General features: G+C 39.7%; 1 protein-coding gene across 4 annotated transcripts in view; it reads left to right on the top strand.

Annotated features, from left to right (window-relative positions):
* LOC102799796 (receptor-type tyrosine-protein phosphatase mu) overlaps positions 1–23,755 on the top strand; it is a 166,061-nt gene that overhangs the window by 93,109 nt on the left and 49,197 nt on the right. For 3 of the 4 annotated variants that reach the window (XM_087831285.1, XM_087831286.1, XM_087831284.1), the window contains exons 10-16: positions 1,693–1,894; positions 2,861–2,963; positions 12,668–12,941; positions 15,836–15,872; positions 16,632–16,706; positions 18,139–18,274; positions 19,521–19,550. In XM_087831285.1, coding sequence (XP_087687411.1) covers positions 1,693–1,894; positions 2,861–2,963; positions 12,668–12,941; positions 15,836–15,872; positions 16,632–16,706; positions 18,139–18,274; positions 19,521–19,550 — 857 coding nt within the window. The remainder of the gene's footprint in view (positions 1–1,692; positions 1,895–2,860; positions 2,964–12,667; positions 12,942–15,835; positions 15,873–16,631; positions 16,707–18,138; positions 18,275–19,520; positions 19,551–23,755) is intronic. The other variant, XM_087831287.1, reaches the window with a different exon arrangement.

Genomic DNA, 23,755 nt, shown 5'->3' with positions numbered 1-23,755 from the left:
AATGGGATGACAGACGAGTAAAACCTAGCAAGCCGCCGTCTCGCTCCAGGTGTCTCCCCTCATCCCACATCCCAGTCTGGTTTTAGAAAAGTAACCCTGAATCTATTCTGCCTGTGTTCTCCAGAAGTTGCTTCTTATAAGTCGAGACCTTGCTTTGATTTGACATTATCAAAGAACTCAAAGTGAAATATATCTAACAAGGCTTGATATCAAAGAGACTTCAGCCCCATTCCTTTTTTGACCAGTGCTCTGTGAATGCTATTTTATTGACAGCTTTTCTGACAGACATGAGCCAACATTTACTGAAAGATATACGGCGGATTTTCTTTTAATTTAAATTCAGCGGCCATTCGTGGCAACACGAACTATTACAAAAATACACTGCATTGTACTAAAGTGTTTTTATAATACATATTTGACTTATTGTCAATTAAAACTCAACTGATTTTTAGGTGTTTTTTCACAAATAAAATTAAACGAATAGAATTTATGTTCCATTGTTATTTTTGCCTTTTTTTCAGAGGTGCTATAGGTATGTCTGTTTATGTCTTTATACAGTCATTTACCTCTGTCAGACACCTCTAAACCAGTGTGGTCTGAAAACCAGGATATATATGGTCAAATGGACCAGTTAATCTTCTTGGATAAGTTCTATTATTTGTTTTCCGTGATTTATGTTATGATTTTAAAAGCCTGCCCATATGCCCAGTGTTGACAAGTCATTCCGAATTCCTCTCCTGTAAAGTTATGATATAGGATTTGGCATCACAAGCTCATTTTGGAGACAAAGACTAAATGAGAAAGCCTAGAAGCATTTCAAAACTTGATGGACACAAATTATGCAGCACTCCAAACTCCCTTTGTGTTCCTTAATTGGAATTATAATGGAGGTTTTCCTTTACGAGCAGAGGCATTTTCTTAAAGTGGAACTTTACAGTTATTCAAAATGGATATTAGCAAAAACACTCACCTTAATGCTTCCCTCCAGAGCTCCCTGCTTTCATTAATGGAGAAGGAATACATTAAGTATATTTTCTCTCTCCTTGAAACCACAAGCTTGCATCAGCTTTGCCTTAAAAATATGTACCTATGCTTTTACAGACAATACTAACCCATATAATGAGACAGCGTGTCTCCACAGACCTTTTGTACTTCCCTAATTTTGGAAATAAGCATAAAACCTTGTTGACAAGTCAGAAGCTCATGCACAAAGCAAGACCTTTCAAAAATTTGCTTGAAACACTGGCTTTAGAATTAAATCCAAATTCCACAGAGCTTTTTTTGCATTACATGTGCAAATCATTTCGTCTGTTTCACTGGTGGAAGGCAGCATCAATTTGTATTTGGTGAAATGATTGCATTAGTTACTGTACAGGTATTCCTAAATAGGGGGGTAACTCAGGGTCATGCAAGTGAGGAAACGCAGCATGAGACTTTTAAAAAATGCTTCTTGGCATTTTAGACTTGCAGAAGGGAAAAAGACTGGAAAAGTATAATAACGCACACACCGCGACTGGGATGCAAAACCTCAAAACGGTAAGGACGTGTACATGATTTAGCTTGGTGAGTTGCTTAAATGCCTAAAACACAAAATGCGTTTGTGGTATGAATACCAATCTTATTCTTGATAAACTGTGCTGAATGCGGAGTACCAGAGGCCACGGTCAGAATGTAAATTTTCTTCCTTCCTAGATTTCATACAAAGCGGTGAGCTCCTTTGACCCTGAACTGGATCTCTCCAACCAGAGCGGGAAGGTTGTGAAGCTGGGTAACGAGACCACCCACATGTTCACAGGCCTTTACCCGGGTTCTACGTATTCCTTCACCCTGCGCGCTAGCACAGCCAAGGGCTATGGGCCCCCTGTCATCACCCAGTTCACCACCAAGATTTCAGGTCAGTAGGGTCAACAGCAAGACCCGTTACAGTGTGGACGATGCCAAACGAGCAGTGTACTGCTTATTGCTTCTAGAGGTCTTATGTCAAAATGTGTGAAAGCAAAATGTTATTTCCTTTCACTCAAACAAACTTGGATTGTTGTTTACTTTGCATGTTAGACTCGTATATTTTGTAGTTCTTTTTTTGTTCTAATTTTTGAAAACTGATGCATTTTTTTAATGTTTCATTTTGCAAATTGCCCAATTTAATAATTTAATATTTATTTATTTATTCAAAAGCAAGCAAAATGCTGACAATTGCAAAAGCAGAGCAGCATCTGATATAATGTACATGTATATAAGCCAAGCTGATATAAAAAACAGTCCCTACAGACGTTAATGGTTGACTGTTTAAATTACCGTTGTGTGGTATTGAAATAAAATGTTGCAAACATATTAAAACAGTTAAAAATGTAACACAACCTCATATACAGTATAATTGCTGTTATGCATGAGGCATCACGTGTATGAGGTTGTGTCATTCAGTGTGTCACAGGGTCAACTTCGCGCTCGTTGGTTTATTGCCAGGCTCGTGAAAGAAATGGATGCCTTTAGTCAGGAGATTGATGGGAAACTGAGGTGCTAATCTACTTCTAAGTCAGGACTATAAATTTTATTGTGTGGGTGCATAAGGTGAATGTGTTCACAATCTCTGGGGATGGATTATAGGACTTTATATTGTATATTCGTTGGTAAAAATTGAACATTATACAAAATGGTTTTACATTGTGGTTTCAAAATTATAACTTTTCTGACTACATTATCTTGCATTTTAAAGCCATGTAAAGCTAAATTTGTTACAGTTATACATTTATGTTGAATTTGTAGCAGGATTTATGCCTGATGAATGCATCTCCTATTATAATATTATATTGCATATTATATTATAAACTAAAAAAAAACTTCTGCTTGGTTTCCTCTTTAGCTCCATCCATGCCAGCATATGACCAGGAGACCTCTCTGAACCAGACAGACAGCACAGTCACTGTGCTGCTTAAACCCGCACAGAGCAGAGGTGCCCCAGTCAGGTAGGCTGTCACAATAACACTAACAAGCACACAATCAAAAAAAAAAAGACAATATGGGATATTAAAATATCATCAACAGCAAATAGCTATCAAAGAGCCTGTATTTATCAATGCCTCATCATGAAGGAAAGTTGCCAGGGAAATTCAGTACCTTACTTCATGTATCTGAGTTTGTTTGTTTGTGGATTTTGATCCTGTGAAAAAGAAGCACAGCCTTTGAAGATCAGAACAAAGCTGGGGGAGCCGAGCCTAGCTTCAGGATCTCTTCCCTTTGCACTTGTTTTATGTACCAGACTGCCCACCCGGAGTCATCACAGGCTTCCGGGGAAATGTAGGATTTTTGCCTGCTTGATGCAGCATTTATTAGTCATTGTTAAAGAAACGGTACAGTTGTTTTGTTCAAATGCCAAAAAGTCATGATTAGGGTTTATGCAGGCCGCTGCAGGGTTCTGGCAGGAGTTCATCTTGCTTGTTCTTCTGTTATTTTCCAATTGTATTTGTTTGGTTGTATTAGTGTACCTCAGCTCTGGAAGCCGGAACAATCAATTAGCCTGGCTAAGTGCAAAATTAAAAAATAATCTCCCCACTGGCAGGAACAAGATATTAAATGTTAATTATTGAGCTTTGGATTCCAGGCAGGTGGATGAAGCTTTGCCTTAAACAGATGGGTGCAGTATTGGTCTTTCCATCTATCTGCTGAGCTCCTTCTTTAAATAGTTAGTACTGGCCAACTGTGTTGGGGGTGCACAGAATAATAAAACATCTGACTAGCAATGCCCAGGTAAGTTGCTTTGCCAGGCAGTACATCAAACACAACTGAACAGTGGGAAGCCAGAACAGGTTCTGTAAGAACAGGGGTAGGTTTGGGGTTGCTCACTGGATGCACGCACTGTCATGCACCCTTTTAGAAGTATGTGGTGAATTAACATTCCAAGTTTTCCAAAGGAAGAACCTATTTGTTATTTTTATTTTTTTTTTAACACTGATTTATATTCTTGGCCAGTAACATATTGTGATTCCAGCCACCAGGACCGAGAGGAGTGAGTGGGAATGAACACTCGGGCTTGCTGTAAAACTCAATTTTACACTATCAACTCATCGGATTCCTTTAAAGATTACAGCCAGGAGATCTTTAGTCAAGCTTGTCAGCTCATGTTTTGCCGTATGTGCAGCTGCCCAGATTAATGCCCCAGCGCCAAACAGAGGGGCCTGAGCAAGAATGACAGAGTGATCGCTTTTTAATTTTCTCCCAGGTACACTTCAGAAGGCCTTATGCAGGCTGCCATTCTTTCAGCTGAGTAATTACAAACCCCTAATTATAATTAACAGTGTGTTGTGAATTGGAGCTTCCATTCATTAGCATGCTGGACTCCTCTTTTGTTTCCCGTTGGAAGGCATGTGCACCTCAGGAAAAGATGAAATGGATTGGGCTTTGGAGATAGCGACTTTAGTTTGAGACCCGTTCTGTTCTGAGCTGAGCCACAACTGTGCAGTAACGCTTTAAAACTCGCACATTCAGTGCTTGTTAATTATTAAATACAGAGAAAATGGCGTGTTTTGATAGAGACGCTTAGTTTTAAGGATTATATATGTTTAATGAGTCTCAAGACAATCCATTAAAAAAATTCATCAGTAGAGTTCAGTACATGGCACAAATACACCTCAAAACTAATTGAGGAATCCTTTGATCACAGCAAAGCCTCTTCATGTCTAAACTTTAGAGGTTTTCAGGTACACGCTTCTATTCCCGCTTTCTCACTTCTCTTTAATCTCACAGGACGTAAAGGCCAGTGCACTGCCTGTTCTGCCTTCATGTGTGCGTCCAGTGCCTCGATAAATAAGAAATGCAAAAGAAAAGAGGTGGTGTAGGTTAGCAAACGGGGGAGATTATGATGCCGGTCCAAGACAAGATACTGGCAGGCTTTTGAAGGTGTTTTTCACTCCCAGCTCAAGTGACACACGATGCCTTTGAAAATTTAAGGTGACTTTAAAGTAGCTTCCATTCAGAGGAGTTGAGTTAGGCGGTCTTTTGGGATCTCCTGTCTGGACAGTAATGATAAATGTACTCATATGAATCTCCCAGACTGAAAAAATAACAACCTCTCTAATCTCTTTTGGGTTAGAAGGGTGAGACGGCTAAGATGCGATTTAAAGTTAAGGTTCGTCGAAAGCTGCAAATATGTCCAAGCACCTGGAGAAACTGGAAGAATGGCCTGAAGTCATAAACTTTTGAACTTGGCTGATCCAGTCAGCCTGAGAGATTCTGTCAATCAAGGAGTTAAATTTCACCCTATAGTTACTTATTTTTGCCCTACTGCTCATGTTGCAGGAGTAGCCATCTTTTCTAGAGTAGTGGGTGGCTCATTTTGAAATTGAACGCTTTATGAAATCAGTTTTAAAGCCCCTGCGAAATAAGGATTTGACAAGGGAGAACACTGATCCACAGCACTACAGAGCAAAGCAGCATGGGGCTTGATTTGATAACGCAATCTTGCATGCTGATTGAGTTTAGGAGGTAATAGAGCTCCCGACATTTGAGTTTCTAACAGCAGATGTTTTGCTGTAATACAGGAAGGGGGAGCGCTCTGGAAGATCACACGATAGGTTAAAAAGGAAGACATAACAGACGACAAATGTCCATTTCACTTCAGCATCCTGCAGTCACGCTGACGTCAAATCATATTTCAGATGGATCTGGGCAGACGTTGTCACTGCTGAGGGAGGCAGTCGATTTTTCATTTGTGTAATTGCTAATCGGTATAACATTTCCAACTTGGAATTTGCTTCTAATCTCTGGGGATGACACGCGTAGCCGGGAACAATTTTTACCAGAGGGGACACTGTTTCTTTAAGAGGATTAGCGAACTGTCTATCAGTCATGTCGCGTTAAACTAATGTTTGCAATAGCCCCTCGTCAGGGCCAGAATACGCCTCCTCACGCCGTAACATCAAAATAGATGTGTACATGTTGATGCAGACATAAGTGATTTGAGATGCTTTCCTTATCATTCATGCCACTAAATCAGTCCTCCTCTCTTTCTGCCATAACCTTTGCCTTGAGCAAGCTTAAATGCATATGCATAAACAGAAAAAATGTATAATATATACAAATTTCAGTTCCATATTAAAGCAGGCCGGGTTCCCATATAGTTTCTACCCTGTAGCATCAGATTTTCTTTACTTCACCACGGCCTGAAATCAGTTAAAGGATTTTCTACAGTACTAAAATAAGCACTAACTTTCTTTGATCACAGCAGAGCGAACGCTAATAGCTGTGCCTAAACATGACACAACTCAGCGCTTTTTACGATTTAATGGCAAATGTAATCTATGGCACTTTCTAATTTGTTTGCTTTATAGCTTTATGGACACCAGGGAAATATAAAGAGTAAGAAGACAGGGGTACAGAGGAAGGATGCTGGGTCAGGAGAAGTGTGTTACTTACAACCACTCTTAAATCAGACCTATACTGTAGAGCCAGCCGATTAGCATTAGAGTGAGAGAGACAGTGATTGAAATGCTCCCCATACCCCGTTCCCTCAACTACTCAAACTGCCCAGAGTTCTCCCTTTATCAGCCCACATGAAAAATAAATCAGAGTTTCAGGTCACAATCCAGTCGATTTCACCATAATTGGTTGGCGTCACATGGCGACAGAGCTGAAATCTATCGGACAGCAAGGCTGGAGGAGGCCTAATTGGTGTCAGTTCAGGTTGCAGTGCTACACCAAGAATACAGGTCTGCCCTGCCGGCCATTCTGACAGACCACTTTTAACGGCTTATACCATTCAGCTGGTACAGCTTTTCACTTCATCCTTCCTTCTCTCTGTCTTTCCATCTTCTGTTGGAGAGTAAATTTCAATGGCTTTGGCATTAAGCATCATTACGCTTGTGTTGAATACATTTGAGATGTCAGTCAATCCATCTGTGCCATTCTAAACTTTGAGGCAAAGATCATCTGATTAGGTTTTGGTATCCAAAGGTCCATCCATTTTTATGCTTTCAATGACTGGGGTTGTTGGTCTGTACACAGGCCACGCCAATTCTTAACTGTTTAAAATACATGGAGTCAAAGAATTGGTTAGAATTTCATAGTAAATGTTTAAAGTTTGTTTATGACTTTGCAAAACAATTGTTATTCTCAAGAATTTTTACTTACTATAAAATTTCACACAAATGTCCTGAAACTTGAACTAAACTATTGTGCAAAAGTCTTGAACTGCACCTAATTTCTTTATATTTTGCTTCCACAGAGCAGGACTTCCTTATAGTTTTTTCCTAATTCCTTTTTTTTTTTTTTTTTTATTTAATGGTTTTGTCCAATCCTTCTCCATGATTTCTAAAGGTCTTTTAAAGTTTTTCATTGAACATTGGCTGGTGTTTCACTCATTTTTAGTCCAGCCCTCATACCTGATCATTTTTGGATAAATACTTTTTGGGGGGGTTAAAACCATCTAGCAAGTACTAAAAAGGATCCTAACTCAACGAATGAATGACAGTTGTCTACATGTAACAGACAACTTGGAAAAGAAACTATATAAAATGTTATATTTAGGTACTTTATCACAGAGAGCCTGATGGGGGAAAACGTGTAGCTTGTTGCAATTGATTTAATGGAATCTACAAAAACTGCAAATCATAACTTAGTGACAGACTTAAAATGTCATTTTTTGCACTAACAAGGTGATTGCCAAAGAGCTATCAGCTGGCAATTTTTTTTAAATCCCAGCATGGTGTGCACTGTGTCCTTAAAAAGTTTGAGGAAACTGGACAGTAGAAGACAAAACAAGTGACACCCCTAAAAATTAATTTTCAGAAAAATAAAATTCAAATCCTTAAAAGACCTGACACAGGACCTGAGACATGGCTCTGACCTTCAGTTGATTCATCTACTGTTTACCGTTCGTCAGATAGGGCCTGAGTAGCAGGGTGGCTGTCAAGAAGCCATTCTCATGGAACGGAAGTGGGGACAAAATGTTTGAGGTATACCAGATTGCACAATAACTGGACTGACAATAAGTGGCAACATGACTTACGGAGTAATGAATCCAAAATTGACATTTTTGGGTTAAATTATTATCAATATGCATGGGGGAGGTCAGGGGAATGAGGTACAACACAGAGTGTCTACAGTCATCTGTAAAACATGGCAGAGATGCATTTCAGCCAATGGTTTGGGGGATCTTGTCAAAACGGATGGAATTATGAAAGCAGAAAAATACCATCAAATTTTCATCTACCGTGCAATACCATCTGGAAACCCACTGATTAGCAAAGCCTTGATATTTCAGCTGGCAATGATCCCAAACACAATTTCAATGCAGTAAAAGCATACCTTGATAGAAAAACACACAGAGCATGGATCTCAACAGTATTGAAGCAGTGTGGGATCATCTTGACAGAGAACGCAACAAAAGGCAGCCAACATCCAAAGAAACATTTCAAACTGTCCTTCAAGAAGCCTGAAGGACTAGTTGAAGAAATGACAGGAAAGCTTGCCTTTGAAAATCCAGGCTGTGTAGAAGAATAAAGATGGTCATACCAAAAATTGACTTTCAAGTTTGTTAGGATTAGACAAACTTTTGTCCTTTGCCTATACTGTAATTCCATTTACGCTTGCACCTGTACCAATAAGTCATTGCACCCATTTCTCATTTGTCTGAAAAAAAGAAGGCTGGCCCTAAATTTTGCACAGTACTGTAAGTTAATATGATAAAATTGCAGTACTGAAACATTGACTACTTGTAGCTTTGATACTCTTTCCTGTCACTTTGGGATTTTAGTTGATCAAGTACAAAGAGAAGCGGACCCCCCCCCCCCCCCCCCCATTTTTTTAAAGTACTTGGAGTACTTTGGCATTTTGCTTTAAGTACTTATACTTTAGTAAATGATTTGAAGGCCCCTTCTATCATCAACATGAATGCAAGTTTCTTGCAATTCCCCCGATTGGTATCATATCAAAAGAGACATGAGCTACAAAGGATTTTTGTTCTTGCTACCAGAACCATTGTTGTTCATCTGTTGTTTTTTCGGTGCTCATTCATGTCATCCTAAATCAAGGAAATGACTAAATCACTCTGGTCTGTCAAAATGATTCATAATGTAAATTGTGAACTCAGCATGCGGTCACAAGGTGTCAGCTGCTCAAGGGCATATTAACATGCTTGCACTAATTACAGAAAAAAGGTTTTTAGAACAACGTGTGTTCTTGCCAGCATTAAACTCACGAGTCAGTTTTGCATTTAAGCCGTTGCAGTGAAAATGGTATAGTAAGTGTTCTACTTTAAATATTTTATAGCAGGAGAGCAGTTTAGCACTGACACTCTTTTAAGTAAAACCAGTAAAGGAGGTTTTATTGTCTCCATCAGTTACAGAGAAGAACAAAACTGTTTTATTAAATTGCAAATGTATTGTGCGCTAGATTTCGGTTTCTTGGTGCTGTAAATATTCTGTGGAGAAGAAGCAGTGAATTAGATTTCCACATTACAAGAGTTTTTACCCTTGGAACCTCATAGCCTTTGGCACTTGGTATTTTGCCTGAGGAAAGGAAACCAGTTCTATTCATACTGTGCCTGTCATTAAGTCGTAGCACAGCTGCATCATCATATCATAAGGAGCCACCCAGGGAGAGCCAGCGCTAGTTTTTTGTTTCACTGTCTGCAGATTGACTTGGAATATAAAGTACTAATATGAGCAAGCTGAGAATCAGTGTACATGCTACAGCAAATATTTACTGTGAGTATAATGTGTTTTATTTCTCCAAAGGAAATATGCAGACGTGCTGTCCTTCATGGGTTATATCTTTAAAAACAGATAGTTATCCATCTTACTTGATGAGTAATGTGACTGACAGCAGAGATAATTAGTGATTAAATTAATTATATTTAAAACTGCATCGTCCTATTATAGTTCAAATCAAATCGACAGTGTTCTGGCTGAGGCTTCCATGAAGTCTAATCATTTATTTCTCTGCTGTTCTGCAACTACTTAAGTGGCTCCCGTGTACCGTCTCCACCTGCCCTTTGACCTCTGATCTCAATAGGGGACAGTAATTAAAGCCTGATTTCTCCTGCAGACTCTCAGCAGGATTAAATATTTCATCACCTCCCAACCCAGTGCTAAATAGGAGAGCTCCAAGGAATTGGGACACACCCACTAAGAGCAGAGGGGGATTTTCTAATGACACAGCAAGCATCTTATGATAAACTATAGGGTTAAAGAGCACATGCTGTACACACAAAGGGGATACTTAATCATCCAGTACCAACCGCGGGGAACAATTGATCATCTCCAGGGCTGTTTGTACTGCAACTGCACAGCTTAAGAGTACAACCACAACAGTGCAGCTATTTTTCTTTAAAAGATATTTCTTTCCACTTGTTGTAATAATCTAGGCTAAGGAACATGTTCAGGGTCACCAAAGCTTTACATCTCAGTAGACACTAATATTTCTTATGGCACAATGCAACTGAATAGATAAATTGAATTCACTGTTAGATGGTTATGAAGGCTCTAGGATGATTGTATTTTTCATATAGCCTTTTCAGTTAGAAACTCTTTAAAAAAAAAAAAAAAGGCAGATTAGTCATTTCTTTATCATTTTCTTATCTCAAATTCTAATCAATTAATATTTCATCTAGTATTGTAAGTTTATGCTTGGTTAGAAAGCTGTATCCAAAGACTGCAGTGCCTTGCATAACACTAACTGCTAATTAGATAGTAACACATACATTAAAACATAGCCCTAGTATTTCAGATGCATTAAAAGTGTTCTGAAACGCACTGACACTATGCAAATGCTTATGAAGTCCTGTTCAGCGACTCAAATAAAGCTGCATATCAAGTTCACTCTATCTACAGTGTTGCTACTTTCTCATGGTAACCTTGGATAAGTGATCAGTGGTTTTATACAGTGGGATTCCTAGACTTCCAGTATAGAGGGGGGAATGAATGCCTTTCAAGCACTGCGAATGTTGACTTCCGAATAGTCTAATTAAATTGTAAATGAAGTCAGATGGCAGACAAAGCAGGTAAAATGAAGAAGGCAAGAAAGATTTGTGCTACCAGATATAAACACATATGGATATAGTTTACATGTCTTCAGGTATAAAATGGGCTCTTAGTTTTCGCACCAACATACTGTGCGTATACTCTGTCCTCGTTTACAGGGATTTCTAGATTCTCTGTGTGAATTGTTAATTGTTTACATCCATTGTTTTCTGCATTGCAGTCTTCAGTCATAGCTTTCATCACCAGCCTTCAGTGGAATAACGCATGTGTTAAATTGCCTGTATGATGGTCCTTGCACATGTACAGTAAGGAAAAAAACCCCACAAACTCTAGAAAACAGTGTGGGACTCATGGTCCTGTTTAAACAATAGGCAAACAATTTATTTATGTATTTAAAAACACGATGCAGTTGCGAATAAAAGCTCCGCAAAACTAGAGCTCCACCATATTTCATTCATTTCTGAAATCCTTCATTCATAGAGCACAAAAACTTTGCTCCATCGTCTGTGATAATGCGTTGTTGGTTCTTTAGCTCTTTTGCAAATGGATCACTAGTTCCCAATCATGGCTGGTTATTCTGCGTGGCAGCTGTAAACAGACTCTTTGTCACTCAGCGACTCAATGGATTTAACAGGAGGTCCACTTCAGATGCGCGATGCATACTAACATGAACGTCTATAAGACAGTCAGTCTCCCCCTCGGGCTAAGTGGCCGGCTCGGAGACAATGTCATCCCTGTCAGAGTCACAGAGGGCTGCAGTTTTGATCTAGCTAAACACAAGACTTGGATGGAGAGGAAATGGAAAGAGCCGTTAACCTTTTCATTTGCTGAATAATGAAAAGGCAAATAAATGTCCCGTGCCACCGCTCATTTCTATTGGCCGGTATTTTTCAGTCTTTTATGTTGACTTCACTTTTAAGAAGGGATTTATATAAATAGAGTTCTTATTTAGTCGAGGAAAAACAAGTTATTTATTGCTGTAGCCTTTACACAGCGGGCAGACAATCAATTAGTTGTAAATATGCTTTAATGCATTTGTAATTTATTAAATAACATTAATGGTATTGTTACACAGTGTATAGCTGATTGCTCACATGTAAATGCGTGTTGTGCTCACTAGTTTTACACTACATCACTAATTAATAATAATTGTAATGATAATCATAGTATAATCATATTTATAGTAATATATCTATATGTATGTATTCATAAATGGCATATTAAGGAGGACTAATGTTATATGAACTAAGTCCTCGCTAATACTGTAACTTACTGATACCTTAATGCTTAATAGTGTGACATTATAAAGTGTTATCAATGCATTTAAGTAAAAGGGAATGTATACATATCTGACAGACATTGCAAAACCAATGTATATTAGTTTTAATCCAACAGAAGTTCTATTTAAATGACTTGTTATATAATTAAAGTTAGAGAGAATAAGAACTTAGTTTGCATCACATAAATCTCTTATTTCTTGTCTAAATGAGTAATGAGTAATTTCTGGAGACTTGGTTCGCTCTGAGATTTGGAGCTTTGCAGCATGCATTTTTGTGGCTTTCATAAAGAGACAGTTTTTACACTTTATAAAGCAAACTGGCAAAGCAGAAAACTGTCTGTATTGCCAGTTGAATTCTACAAGAGCCTGCTTGGCCCAGTGGAGTATGTTAATTTTGTTTGTCCTGCATTTTCAGTGCGTACCAGGTGGTGGTGGAGGAGGAACGTCCACGCAGAGCACGAGGGACGGCAGAAATTTTGCGCTGCTACCCAGTTCCCATTCACTTCCAGAACGCCACGCTTCTTAATTCACAGTACTACTTCACTGCTCAGTTCCCCGCTGCTGGCATCCATTCGCCCCAGCCCTTTACTGTGGGGGACAACAAGACCTACAACGGGTACTGGAATGCCCCTCTGCTGCCACAGAAGAGCTACAGTATATATTACCAGGCGGTCAGCACAGCCAATGGGGTGGGTGGTTGTCATTTCTTATTATTTTATACAGCATTTTCTGCACTATAGCTACACCCTGGCTCTAAATTGAACTTGACTGGCAGTTAAACGTAATCAAGTCCTGTAATGACGACAATAACGTGCCTGTGTTTGTGTATTTCCATCTTACCAACAGCAACTAGATTTTTACATCGTGGTATTACTACTTTAAGGTTGGGATGAGAATTAATCAAATATTAGTTTTCAATAGTGTATACAGTAGTTACCTAAAAATTACTGTTTTTGTTAACCTAAAATTAGTCAATCATACACTTTATGAAAAAAGTGTCACAAGAGTTTCTCAGCCATACACACCTGAAGAAACATGAAGTTCCGTTAGCACAATTTTTGTGCTGATGTTAATATTTGGACCTTTGCAGTTACTGAGTCTATGGAGCACTGGCAGCTTTTACTTACTATCCTCCTCAGCGCTCTGTAATCCCTCTGTAATTTTACACGGTCTCCCTCTTTGTAGGGTTGTTAAGTTGTTGAGGTTCTTTCTTTAACACTTTTACTTTAAAATTTAAAGCTGGTTGTAAAATATCTTGGAGGGAAAAATATAATAAATGGACTTGCTGCAAAAGGGTCTGAATTAAATTTGAAATGACCCATTCCTTCACAAATGTATGTAAAGACAGACTGCGTGGCTAGATACTTGATTTTATACCACTGTGTCAATGGGACTGAAAGCACCTGAATTCAGAGATTAACAGGGTATAGCTCAATATTGGCCTGTATTGTGTATCTACAGGAGGATCTATGGGCTATGATGTTGCCATATTTCCACAGTAGTTCAGAACAAGCAAACCAAACACTGGCTTAGAATGGGATTTTTGCATTTCTCTCATTTTTAGCTACCACCATAGCTTTTCCTGAATGCTTTGAAGTAAAGGTGGAAGGTGAAGTGAGAGGTATTCAGATGGATTTGCAAGTTGAAGCTATGCTGCTTGAGTACTGAATACTTTTACTACCTCCTACGACCAAAGAATAACTGAAATGAAATAAAAATTCGAACTTGTGAAATTCTTTTCCCCATTGAAGCCTTTATGCGACGCAGTGCCCTGCCTTGTCTCAGTGCACGCACAATACGCTTAAAGGACGCACAAACACAACTAAACGCTAAATACAATACAACGATCACTGCCTAGGTGATTCAAAGGAATTAAGGTACTAAGCATAGTAACTGCTCACGTTGGCAAGCACATGCATGGCAACCTTGCCATTTCACACAGCTTCTGATAGGTGCTGCAGTACTTTTGTGAGTTTACTAACGACACTTTGTGCAGTCTTAATGGTCCGCAGCGGGGTCAGGCTTGGAATGCAGAGCTCTGTGTCGTGACATGCTGCTCTCTCCCTCCGTTTCTGTGGCCCTCTTCTCCTGCCTTTTGCTATGGAGCTCTATGCCAAATACCAGACAACCCTTTGATCAACAGCATTTAAGAGCGGCAGTTGTCCCAGTGGCCGTTAAGTGTGAGAGGCAGGGAACAACAATGGGGGCTACCAATCGTACAGGTCGCAGCCTCTGTCATCAAGTGGCATTTGGCAGGGCTCTCCCTCGATGGAGCCGCAGCAGACAGCTCAATGGCAACTTCAAGAGCCTTGCCGATTGTGGTCCTGAATGAGAATCGCCATAAACAGTCTCCTTGAGAAACACCAGCGTGTCTTTAAGGAGGCAATACAAATAGCATGTGAGCCTGGGCTGAATCCAGTTAGAAAGTTTGCTCTTGAGAGTAAAGCACTGGCAGTCTGAAACCTTCCAGGGTGAATCAGTGAGTCGGATGTATTGTCTGACAGCGCTTTTCTTTGAACAAACAAAATGAAAGCGTCTGTGTTGATACAGCATAGAGCTCTGTCTCCGTAATGGAGACATCTCTGACATCATTTTTACATTCAATGTTTTGATTCACAGTGGGCAAATGCACTCTCTTTTATTAAGCCTTCACTGTCAATAGATGGTCCTAGAAGCCTTTATTAATGTCTGATGATTTTGGTATGATTTGTTTGGGCCTTTTAAACAAAATTAGCACTTAGAGAAGGTGTGCGCCATCCATACCTAGAATTTTTTCAGCCTTCTGTTCAAATAAAAATCAAATGTGACTTGCAATGTTGCCTTTAATGAAATAACCATCTGACGGCTTAAAAGCCACAGTAATGGGAATGCACATGCACAAGGGATCACATGAACATTGATGGGGTTTATTTTCCCTCCCCTCTTTCTTTCTTCTCCTTATTATGCCTCTCATGGCCTCTCTCCCATGTGGGTTCATTGCTCATTGGACAGTTTGGCCGGGACAACACAGGGACACAGCACTCATGTCTTTTGTGCTGTATTACTCATTTGCCTCCCTGTTCGTCTCATGTCCCTTTTCTTGTAAACCAGAATATTGTTGACAACAAATTTCACTGCCAACAGCGAGAGCAGTGTTTTCAATTTCTTTTTCTTTTTTTTTTAATGTTGTTGAAGGCTGTTGTCAGAGCTGGAACTTCATTACATATTCAGAAAGTCTCCCTGACGTGTCATTTTTGGAGCTCTGCATGCTGGGTTGGTGTCGCTTGTCACAGGGCTCTGGTTTCTCCACAGTGGCTGACCACCTTGAGCCGCAAGCTGCCGACAGATCGCTGTTGGCTGACAAATCAGCAGCTCAGCACCACTAATCTGTGCTGTGGGCCCTCTCGCTTAACTGCGTTTTGTGTCACAGTCATTGAGCTCAACAGATGATAGGGGACAGCATGGAACTGGCCTTGCTGTTTTGTTGTAACTATGGGTTCTTACATAGGTGTTGTTGCTGCTGTAAGTCTGTCTTTGTGTGTGCATCTCATAATAACCTATTTCCCCATCTCTTTCCCTCCTTTTTATTCATCTCTTGGTACAGGAAACCAAAATCGACTGTGTGCGAGTTGCCACTAAAGGTAGGACTAGATCGGTTTGTGTGAATAGAGATGTTTACCACATGCACTTCCTAACGCCTCTTGCATTTGAATTCTAGGAACTAACAGAATTAACATGTTTTTTTTTTCTTTCTAAATGACAACAAAAGTGTGAGATGAGACAAAATAGTGTGATATAAGAGTCGCATAAATGTAGTCAATTTATCGATTGAAGTGTGTTTTCCGTGACTTGGAGGCAGCCTGTGTGCCCACGGAGGTCTGTAGGTACTTAGCTCTCAACGTCCTGCTCCACACATTAGGGGTGATGAAGTCTAAGCACCATTGATCTGGGAGCAGGATTGATAAAGCCAGAGGGAGTCGTAGTCACACTCGGCTGTGGGCCGTGGGAGGTCCTGTCACATGCCCTGACAGTCTCTTATATTGTGTAGTTTGCATGCAGCCCTGCTATAGATTTCTTGGTGGAGTTCCAGATGTCTCCATCTACATGGCTCAATAGGCAAAAGCCAAAGAGTTCATGGGCTGTGGAATTTTATCACCTGTAGAAATATGCTTTAGTGCCCTACATTAGACTCATAAAGATATTACAGATATTAACCTTTGTGAAATTATTGCTTCTGCAGACTTGGTGGAACAAACTAAAAAAAATCCCTGCTGTTACTGCTATTTAGTGTCTTTCTTGGAGGTGTTGCATGATGATGGGACTTGTGTTCAGTGTGGCTTGTTTCTCTTTCTTTGTCTCTTTTTACTGCATGCCCTCCTGGATCCACTGACTATACACAGCCGCCATACTCGTGACTCAGCTCACAACCCCGTACATCCGCATCGTCCCAGCGCCCGGTGACAACCAACTAACAGGTCCGTTATTCTCTCCACAGCTTGGTAGTAGCGCTCTGGATTCGAATTCATGGGTGGGGGCACTCATGATTCCCTCAACAGGAGGGGGGGGGCAACAAGTGGAATGTTGCATGTGTGCATTTTTTTGTTTATCGTCTTACAATTTGCATAAAGTCATTATGATTAAATCAAAGACTTGACGACATTGCCTTCTACCTTCATCTCCTCAGAATTACTGGACATTAAAGACCCGTTTGAGGTGCGATTGTCATTTGATGTGTCAATGTTGGGAGATTTTTGACAGGAGTTAATCCCCTTTCATGAATATTTCTCATTATTTCTGGGAGATTAAGGGAGAGTCGGTGCTGGTTGTTGCAGCTGTGACAACTGCAAACACACAAAAGGAAGCTCAAGTGAAACTATTCAAATTCTGCTCAGTTTTTTACTTGTTGGTGCACAAATCGCCCAAGTTCACTGACAGCACAGAGTTGCGGTAGGGTGACGCACAGCCCCCGCGGCTCTATCGAGGATTTGTCACTGACGGCGAGATTAGCCTCTAACGGTATATTGGGACAAAATCAGCTCCATCAATCCAGACATGATGATGTCACCCGTCTTGAAATCCTCCACAGCCCGGGCCTTAAAATTGTATATTTTTAAATAAAGGCGCTTGATGGCTGTTGATAACGACACACCAGAGGAAGAACAATATGTCACAGCCGGCCCGGGATGGATATTTAACTTTTTGATAGGAAGAGAAAATGGCAATTCTGGAGAGAGAAGGAAGCTCACTCTAAGATATTTGACATAACAATTTGTCATTCTAAATTTACCTCTGGTGACAAGGAATAATGGTGTTGTTGAGGTGGACAGTTGTGATTCTGGCAGCATTGCCTTCTGAGTGCTTCTTATCACTTCTCAAGGAACAGATGCTGTTAAAAACAAGCTGTTTTCTCCCACATCTTCCTCTCTCTTTGTGCCTCTCGTTGTTGGCTATCTCCTTTCAGGCTAATATTTAATGTTTTTGTTATTTCAGTCATTTTTATCTTCTTGGGCATTATCTTTCCCGCCCTGCGTCTTACATTTTTCTACAGCCCAGCAACCATTTGCCTCAAATGTGATTAACCAAGGGTAAAGATGGTATGCACTTATCTCTCTCAGTGCAGCTTGATCCACAGAGCGCTGATGTCCACTAAGGGCAGAGCTAGAGGTGGTCTTTAGGACAATGTTGGGATGCTGTTAGGATTAGCATTAGTCTTTGTTTGTGCTCATATTTATGGTCCTTGGAATATTGGTGCACTGATTCCACACTGTCAATCAGTGAGAAGATATACTGAATATATAGATTAGTAGTTGGGTATTGGCTTAATGTGACACAACATAAAATGGTCACGAGATGTGCTCGAATCTGTGCTCCATTTGTTTGACTCTTATCCATCACTGTGTTTTTCAGGAGCAGCCACTCATAAGCCTGACGCAGTGGAGCCCGAGAAGCAAACTGACCACACCGTAAAGATCGCAGGGGTCATCGCCGGTATCCTCCTCTTTGTCATCATCTTCTTAGGAGTGGTGCTGCTCATGAAGAAAAGGTAAGTTGTTTTTTTTTTTTCGTCCCCCTCCCCCCTTTTAGTTTTTGAATGACTATTTCAGATTTGTGGAAGTGGCTGAACTTACTTGCAGAGCGCCAACAAATAAGTAGTTTCAGTTTTATCAGTTTGTATGTTTTTCCCTCAAACAGTAGCATTGTCAGTGTCGTAGTAAATAATTAATTTGATTATGTTGATACGCCCCATTAAGGCTGTTTACAGCCATGAGATACAGTGTGCCATGAAAAATTAATCCGTTTCCACGGCACCCTCAAACAAATGTGCAGCGCCTCAGTGACACTGGGATGGGAAAGAAATATGTTTTTGAGTCCCGTGGTACGGAGAGAGGCGTGAAGGAGATAAGAAAGAAAATATGATGAAAGGCTCAAAAGCAAAGAGGATGGCCGTATAACTGAAGGCTAAGTTTACATTAGCCCCGGACCCAATACTGGAGAGAGGTCTTCTGTACATATCCCAGCAATCAGGGGAGCTAAAGCTCAGCAAATATCAACCCCCTTTTGTCCACGGCGAGGCTTAAAATAATACAGTGCCAGTTTCTGCAGGGATTTCTTCATTCCCAAGTAAAACTTATTGTGCGTTGCATATAATTTGTCCTTTTGATATGAAATTGCATGTCTCGAATTCAAGTCTAAAGGTCAGCACATTAGATCAAGTAGATGTAGCTGAGTGGGAAGACATAGTTATGCACTGATATAATCACTGTGTTTCATGTTTATTTTTGACAGTAATATAAGATTCTTCATACAGCGGGGCCTTTCTGTGTAGCACAGCAATCAGTGGGTGGGTGTGAAAATCGGCGCACAGTAATGGAATTGTTTTCAATTAGCCTTAATCAAACCGGAGATGGAGATGACTTCATTGGTTGAATTTTGTGTAATTTACCGTTATCAACAGGGAATCCGAGTTGTGTTTAGACATTCAAACGTCTCATTAAGTTTCAACCTTGGAGGTCAGATATGGTAATTTTTTTATAGGTGTATCAAATTATGTGTTCATAAAAGGGGGTTTTGGTACTGTACTGAGACCCCTTGCCAAAGCATGACATGACTCCAAGCGATCACCTTTGCCCTCACGATCACTAGTTTACCTCCACGTATGCCACCATATCTGATTTTGTTCATTTCTTCTCTTTTTTCAAACATTAATATATTTTTACTTTTTCTTTCCTTTTCATTCCATCCCCTCCCCTCCTCCACTGCTTAAATCCTACCACCACCCCACTCGGCAGAAGAACCTATCACTCCTACACTTACTACCTGTAAGTAACCACTTTGTGTAATGTTAGTGCCATGCTTCTCACCCACACGCTGTTTCCCATGCATGCAAAGAGCCATGTCATCCTCCTCCTGCCCAGAGCTATTACAGAGGCCCAACTGTAATCTCTGCTGGAGGAACGGAGGACGCCACTCCAATGCATCTCCACACGATGAGCAGATCACAATGTATGTCACATTGGCTCAACTTCTGATGAAAAGAAGAAAGACGCGCCTACACCCCCACAAAATAAACCTGCCACCGAGATGTTATTGCAGATGTATTTTCTGCCAGATTTATAAGGAGTTTGTTTATCAAATGATGAACTTAACTGCCTTAATGATTGTACTGCTGCCGAACTCATCTTGTGAAAGAGAAGAAAAAAAATCAATCCAGCACCACTGCTTTTTTTTTTTTTATTGAGTGTGAATTTTTCATTTGCCTCAAATGATTTCATCTCTGTTGACTTGTCAAAGCTAGATTTCTTTTTCTTTTTTTTTGAAGTGCTTATCGCAGTGCATTTACACTTCAGTTGTGCCCAGAACTTCAATGAGCTAGTCCAAATATTTCACTTTTTCTAAACTTTTATATACTCTTCAGATGCAATTGATAACTCTGAGCCTGATTAACCACACTTGTAGTTTAATTACCCACAAATTTGGAACATCGCTAACATGTTGACTTTATCGATTTGGCTCCATGTGCATGTGATAATTTGTAGTATTCTTTACCCCCCACACCATCCTGTCACACTTTCATCAAATCATCTCAAATTTCTCATGCTTTTTCTCCCCATTTTTTTTTTTTTTTTTTTTTTTTTTTAATCCAGCATGGTTTTTGGATTTTTTTAATTTTGCGCAACCATCCCATTGATTCTACGGTGATGGTGGAGTTGTGTCTTTAGCTAACAAGATGCTTGCATCACTACAAAACAAGCTGATGTGATCATAGAATATCTCTCTATTCTATTTCAATGTCGCCGACATCACAAAACAATAACTGAAGCGCGCCTTTATGCGCTCTTAATGTAACAGATGATTCCACATCACACTGCTGAATGGTAAAGAAGCTTATTCTGCAGCTCTGCTTTCCCTGCTGTAGCTCATAGGCTCCCTCTGTAGTCTTTGTGATGGATGCCGACTAATCTGTCTTGAGATGACTGTGATCAGAGAAGAGAATGGAGGCTGCCTCGCATCAAAGAAAATCTCAGAATACACCTGGAGATAATACAACCCTGAATACTCCGAGTGTCACTCATTTTAGATCACAGCTGTCTAGAATGGAAAGCCCCAATGACTTAGAAGAGTAGTGCCTTCAAAGCTGAGCGCACACATCGGCCAAAGCTAAGCAAGAAAATATTGGTTGCTGTGAAATCATCAAAATAGCAGTTTTGTATTCTTGGTATTTTATTGTTACTTACATGTTTTCTTCTCTTGGTTTGATGCACATTTATAAAAGGAGGAGGATTTTATCAAAACAGCCCATTTCTTGACAATCAATCAAAGAATGGGAAAAAAAATGTCAATGCAGTTCTTCAAGAAGCGTACAACAGAAGCATGTACAATGATTCATTGAAATGCTTCAATGAATCATTTTACATCAGAAATTTAGGATTTATTAGCAAATTTTGGTGATAGTGGTTTCATAGTGATGCACTTTGTGTTTGCTCTGATTGGCAGGTTCCAGGTCACTTAAATTAACACATTCCACCAGTTTACTGGATGTGTTTAGACAAGACAGCCCATGTTAAAAGCTTTTGGAAAATCCCTTCAAATAGGCATTTTTTTTCCCCCTTAGTGTTGATTTCTGTGGCAGTGAGGTGATAGCGGGATGCCAAATGTTGTGACTCCCCTCTAAAAGTGTCAAGATAACAACATGATATGCAGCTAGTAAAGAAGGATTAATGGTCCCCTTGAGAAAATGTGCTGTATATACTGCAATATAGGCATACATAACACTAGAGGAAAAAGTTTTTTAATATAGATATAGATACAGAGAGAAAGAAAGAGGTATACATTTTTCCCCATATTTTAACTCTTTCGCAGGTTCATTGTAACAAGTACTTCACCTCTGCACAACTGCTACAATGAAACATCTACAACGCTGCAAAGGCCTCAGAACATTTTCTTACAGAATGCATATTTATTCTTCAGTTGCTAAAGAATATAATACACATTCAGAAAGTAATATTCACATGACAAAAAAATTAATGATTTGACTAGTTTTTTGTTATCATATGCTATCGAAAGTTATAATAGGTCATCAGTTAAATGCATAAGGATTTTAAACACTAGGCCTTCTTTACTGATGCAGCTGTGGACAATGAGTAGCTGATATTTAAAATGGAAAATGTTTGAATCGATAGTACGGCTCCCAGTCTGCCCCCCTCCTGTGTATATCTTTCGTGTCATATGTCAGAGAAGCTAGAATGGAACAAAGCATTTCCCATGAGGGAAGTGCATATTCATGTCAGCTAATTGGGAAGAACTCTTAATTATTTATTTTTTTCCTGGAGTTATGTGAAAGCTGAAAGGTTGCATCTCACTGCTGAGGTGTTGTGTAGGGAGGCTTTATACGCCTTTTATTCCTTACTACCATTATCCTCAAGCAGTCTAAGCCCAGCTAACGAACAAATAGAACTCATATGCTCAATATTTCCAAGCTTTCTATTGTCAACTTAATAAAAGACTGCATTTTTAGACAACCTCCACTTGAGCAGTCTCTGAAATTCATCTGTCTGCTATGAGCTTGCAACACCTCTACAATTGATGAAAACCATTAATGCTCTCATGCATTCATCAAAGTCTTTTAAAGGCATGAGAGCGTACTGCACTCGCCAAAATATGCACTTTAGGTATATTGCCAGAGGTGGCTGGGAGGGCTAACACGCCGCACATCAATCACAGTGCTCATTAGCAGTGCGGTTACATGTGTGATCAAATATATGACCGTTCTTTAATCAAGTGGTCATACCGGCCGCTGTGCCTGCTGCTGGTGGGGACAGTTGAGATCAATTGCCGTGGTGCAATAAGGGTGGATGGGTGTTGTTACACTGAGCATGTAACATGTGAAACTTAACGTGTCTCTTTACACTTCTTCATCGAAGAAAAAAGCAAATGACATAATGATATAAATTTTTATCTTTGTTACTATACAAATATATTACAATATATCAGTTTAATGTGCCAAACCAATGATAATCTTTAACTAAATATGACATCAAATACTGTGTTGGTGCTTAAATTTCAAAATCCACCTCACAAGCTGCACAGCCTGCCCTTTAGTTTTGTTTGCATAAAGCATTTATATTATTTTTTTTAATGTTGCAGCAATTATTTTATGACAGATTTTATAGTTTAAAATTTGATTAAATATTGTATCCAACTGTAATCCCCCTCAGTTCTACAACACAGTCTGCACCAAACGGCACAACTCTATAAATACTGATAATATGTTAATCTATCAACGATAATAGAGGCATAGTGACTGTTTATTGTTGGTAAATAATAAAGCAACCTGCACGCCACTTTCCCTGCCAAAATACCAATCTGTCTCGCAACATTGTATTTACGAACGAGAGAGTAAGCTCTAAATAGTTGGTAGTTTGTTAAACTGTAATAACTATATGGATTCCTTCATACAGCAAAATGGGAAAGATACATATGGAGACGTATAAATCATTGTCCCAATTCTTCATAAATCTCATTTTTCATAGTCATCCCCACTGCACTCGATGTCAGAATAGGAGGCCTGCTAAATGTACAATGTATAACACAGTGTGCTCAGGGCAAACACCTTCATTAAACTTTACAAGTCGAACATGTAGCAAGAATCACATTAATTGGTACAAGCCTTGCAGAGTTTTGCACCTACAAGCTCTGCATGTTGATGAGGAAGAGTACCTCAAGCAGGCCGAAAGGATGTCAAGCATGGAATGATGGAGTTTAAATGATAGATACATTATAAAACGCCGAGTCACAGAACATCTGTTCATCCAGCATAGTAAAAAATGGCCACTATAGGTTTCGGAAATGGTGTGAATGTAGTTTGTCTATTAAAAACTGCTTTTTTTTTTTGAAAATTCAAACAAAACTCTCTTGATAAACTGGTATATTTCAACCAGTGACAGGTGAGATAGGCTTCAGCCAGTTGGCAGTAATGTATGTGTCCCCTTTGTTTCACCTTACCATACCTTAGCAAAATGTAGGC

Source organism: Neolamprologus brichardi, chromosome 18 (genome assembly GCF_056152115.1).
Source record: "Neolamprologus brichardi isolate AB-2024 chromosome 18, ASM5615211v1, whole genome shotgun sequence".
Classification (NCBI taxonomy): domain Eukaryota; kingdom Metazoa; phylum Chordata; class Actinopteri; order Cichliformes; family Cichlidae; genus Neolamprologus; species Neolamprologus brichardi.
The sequence above is the reverse complement of the archived record's forward strand: the minus strand, read 5'-3'. Positions and strand labels throughout refer to the sequence as shown.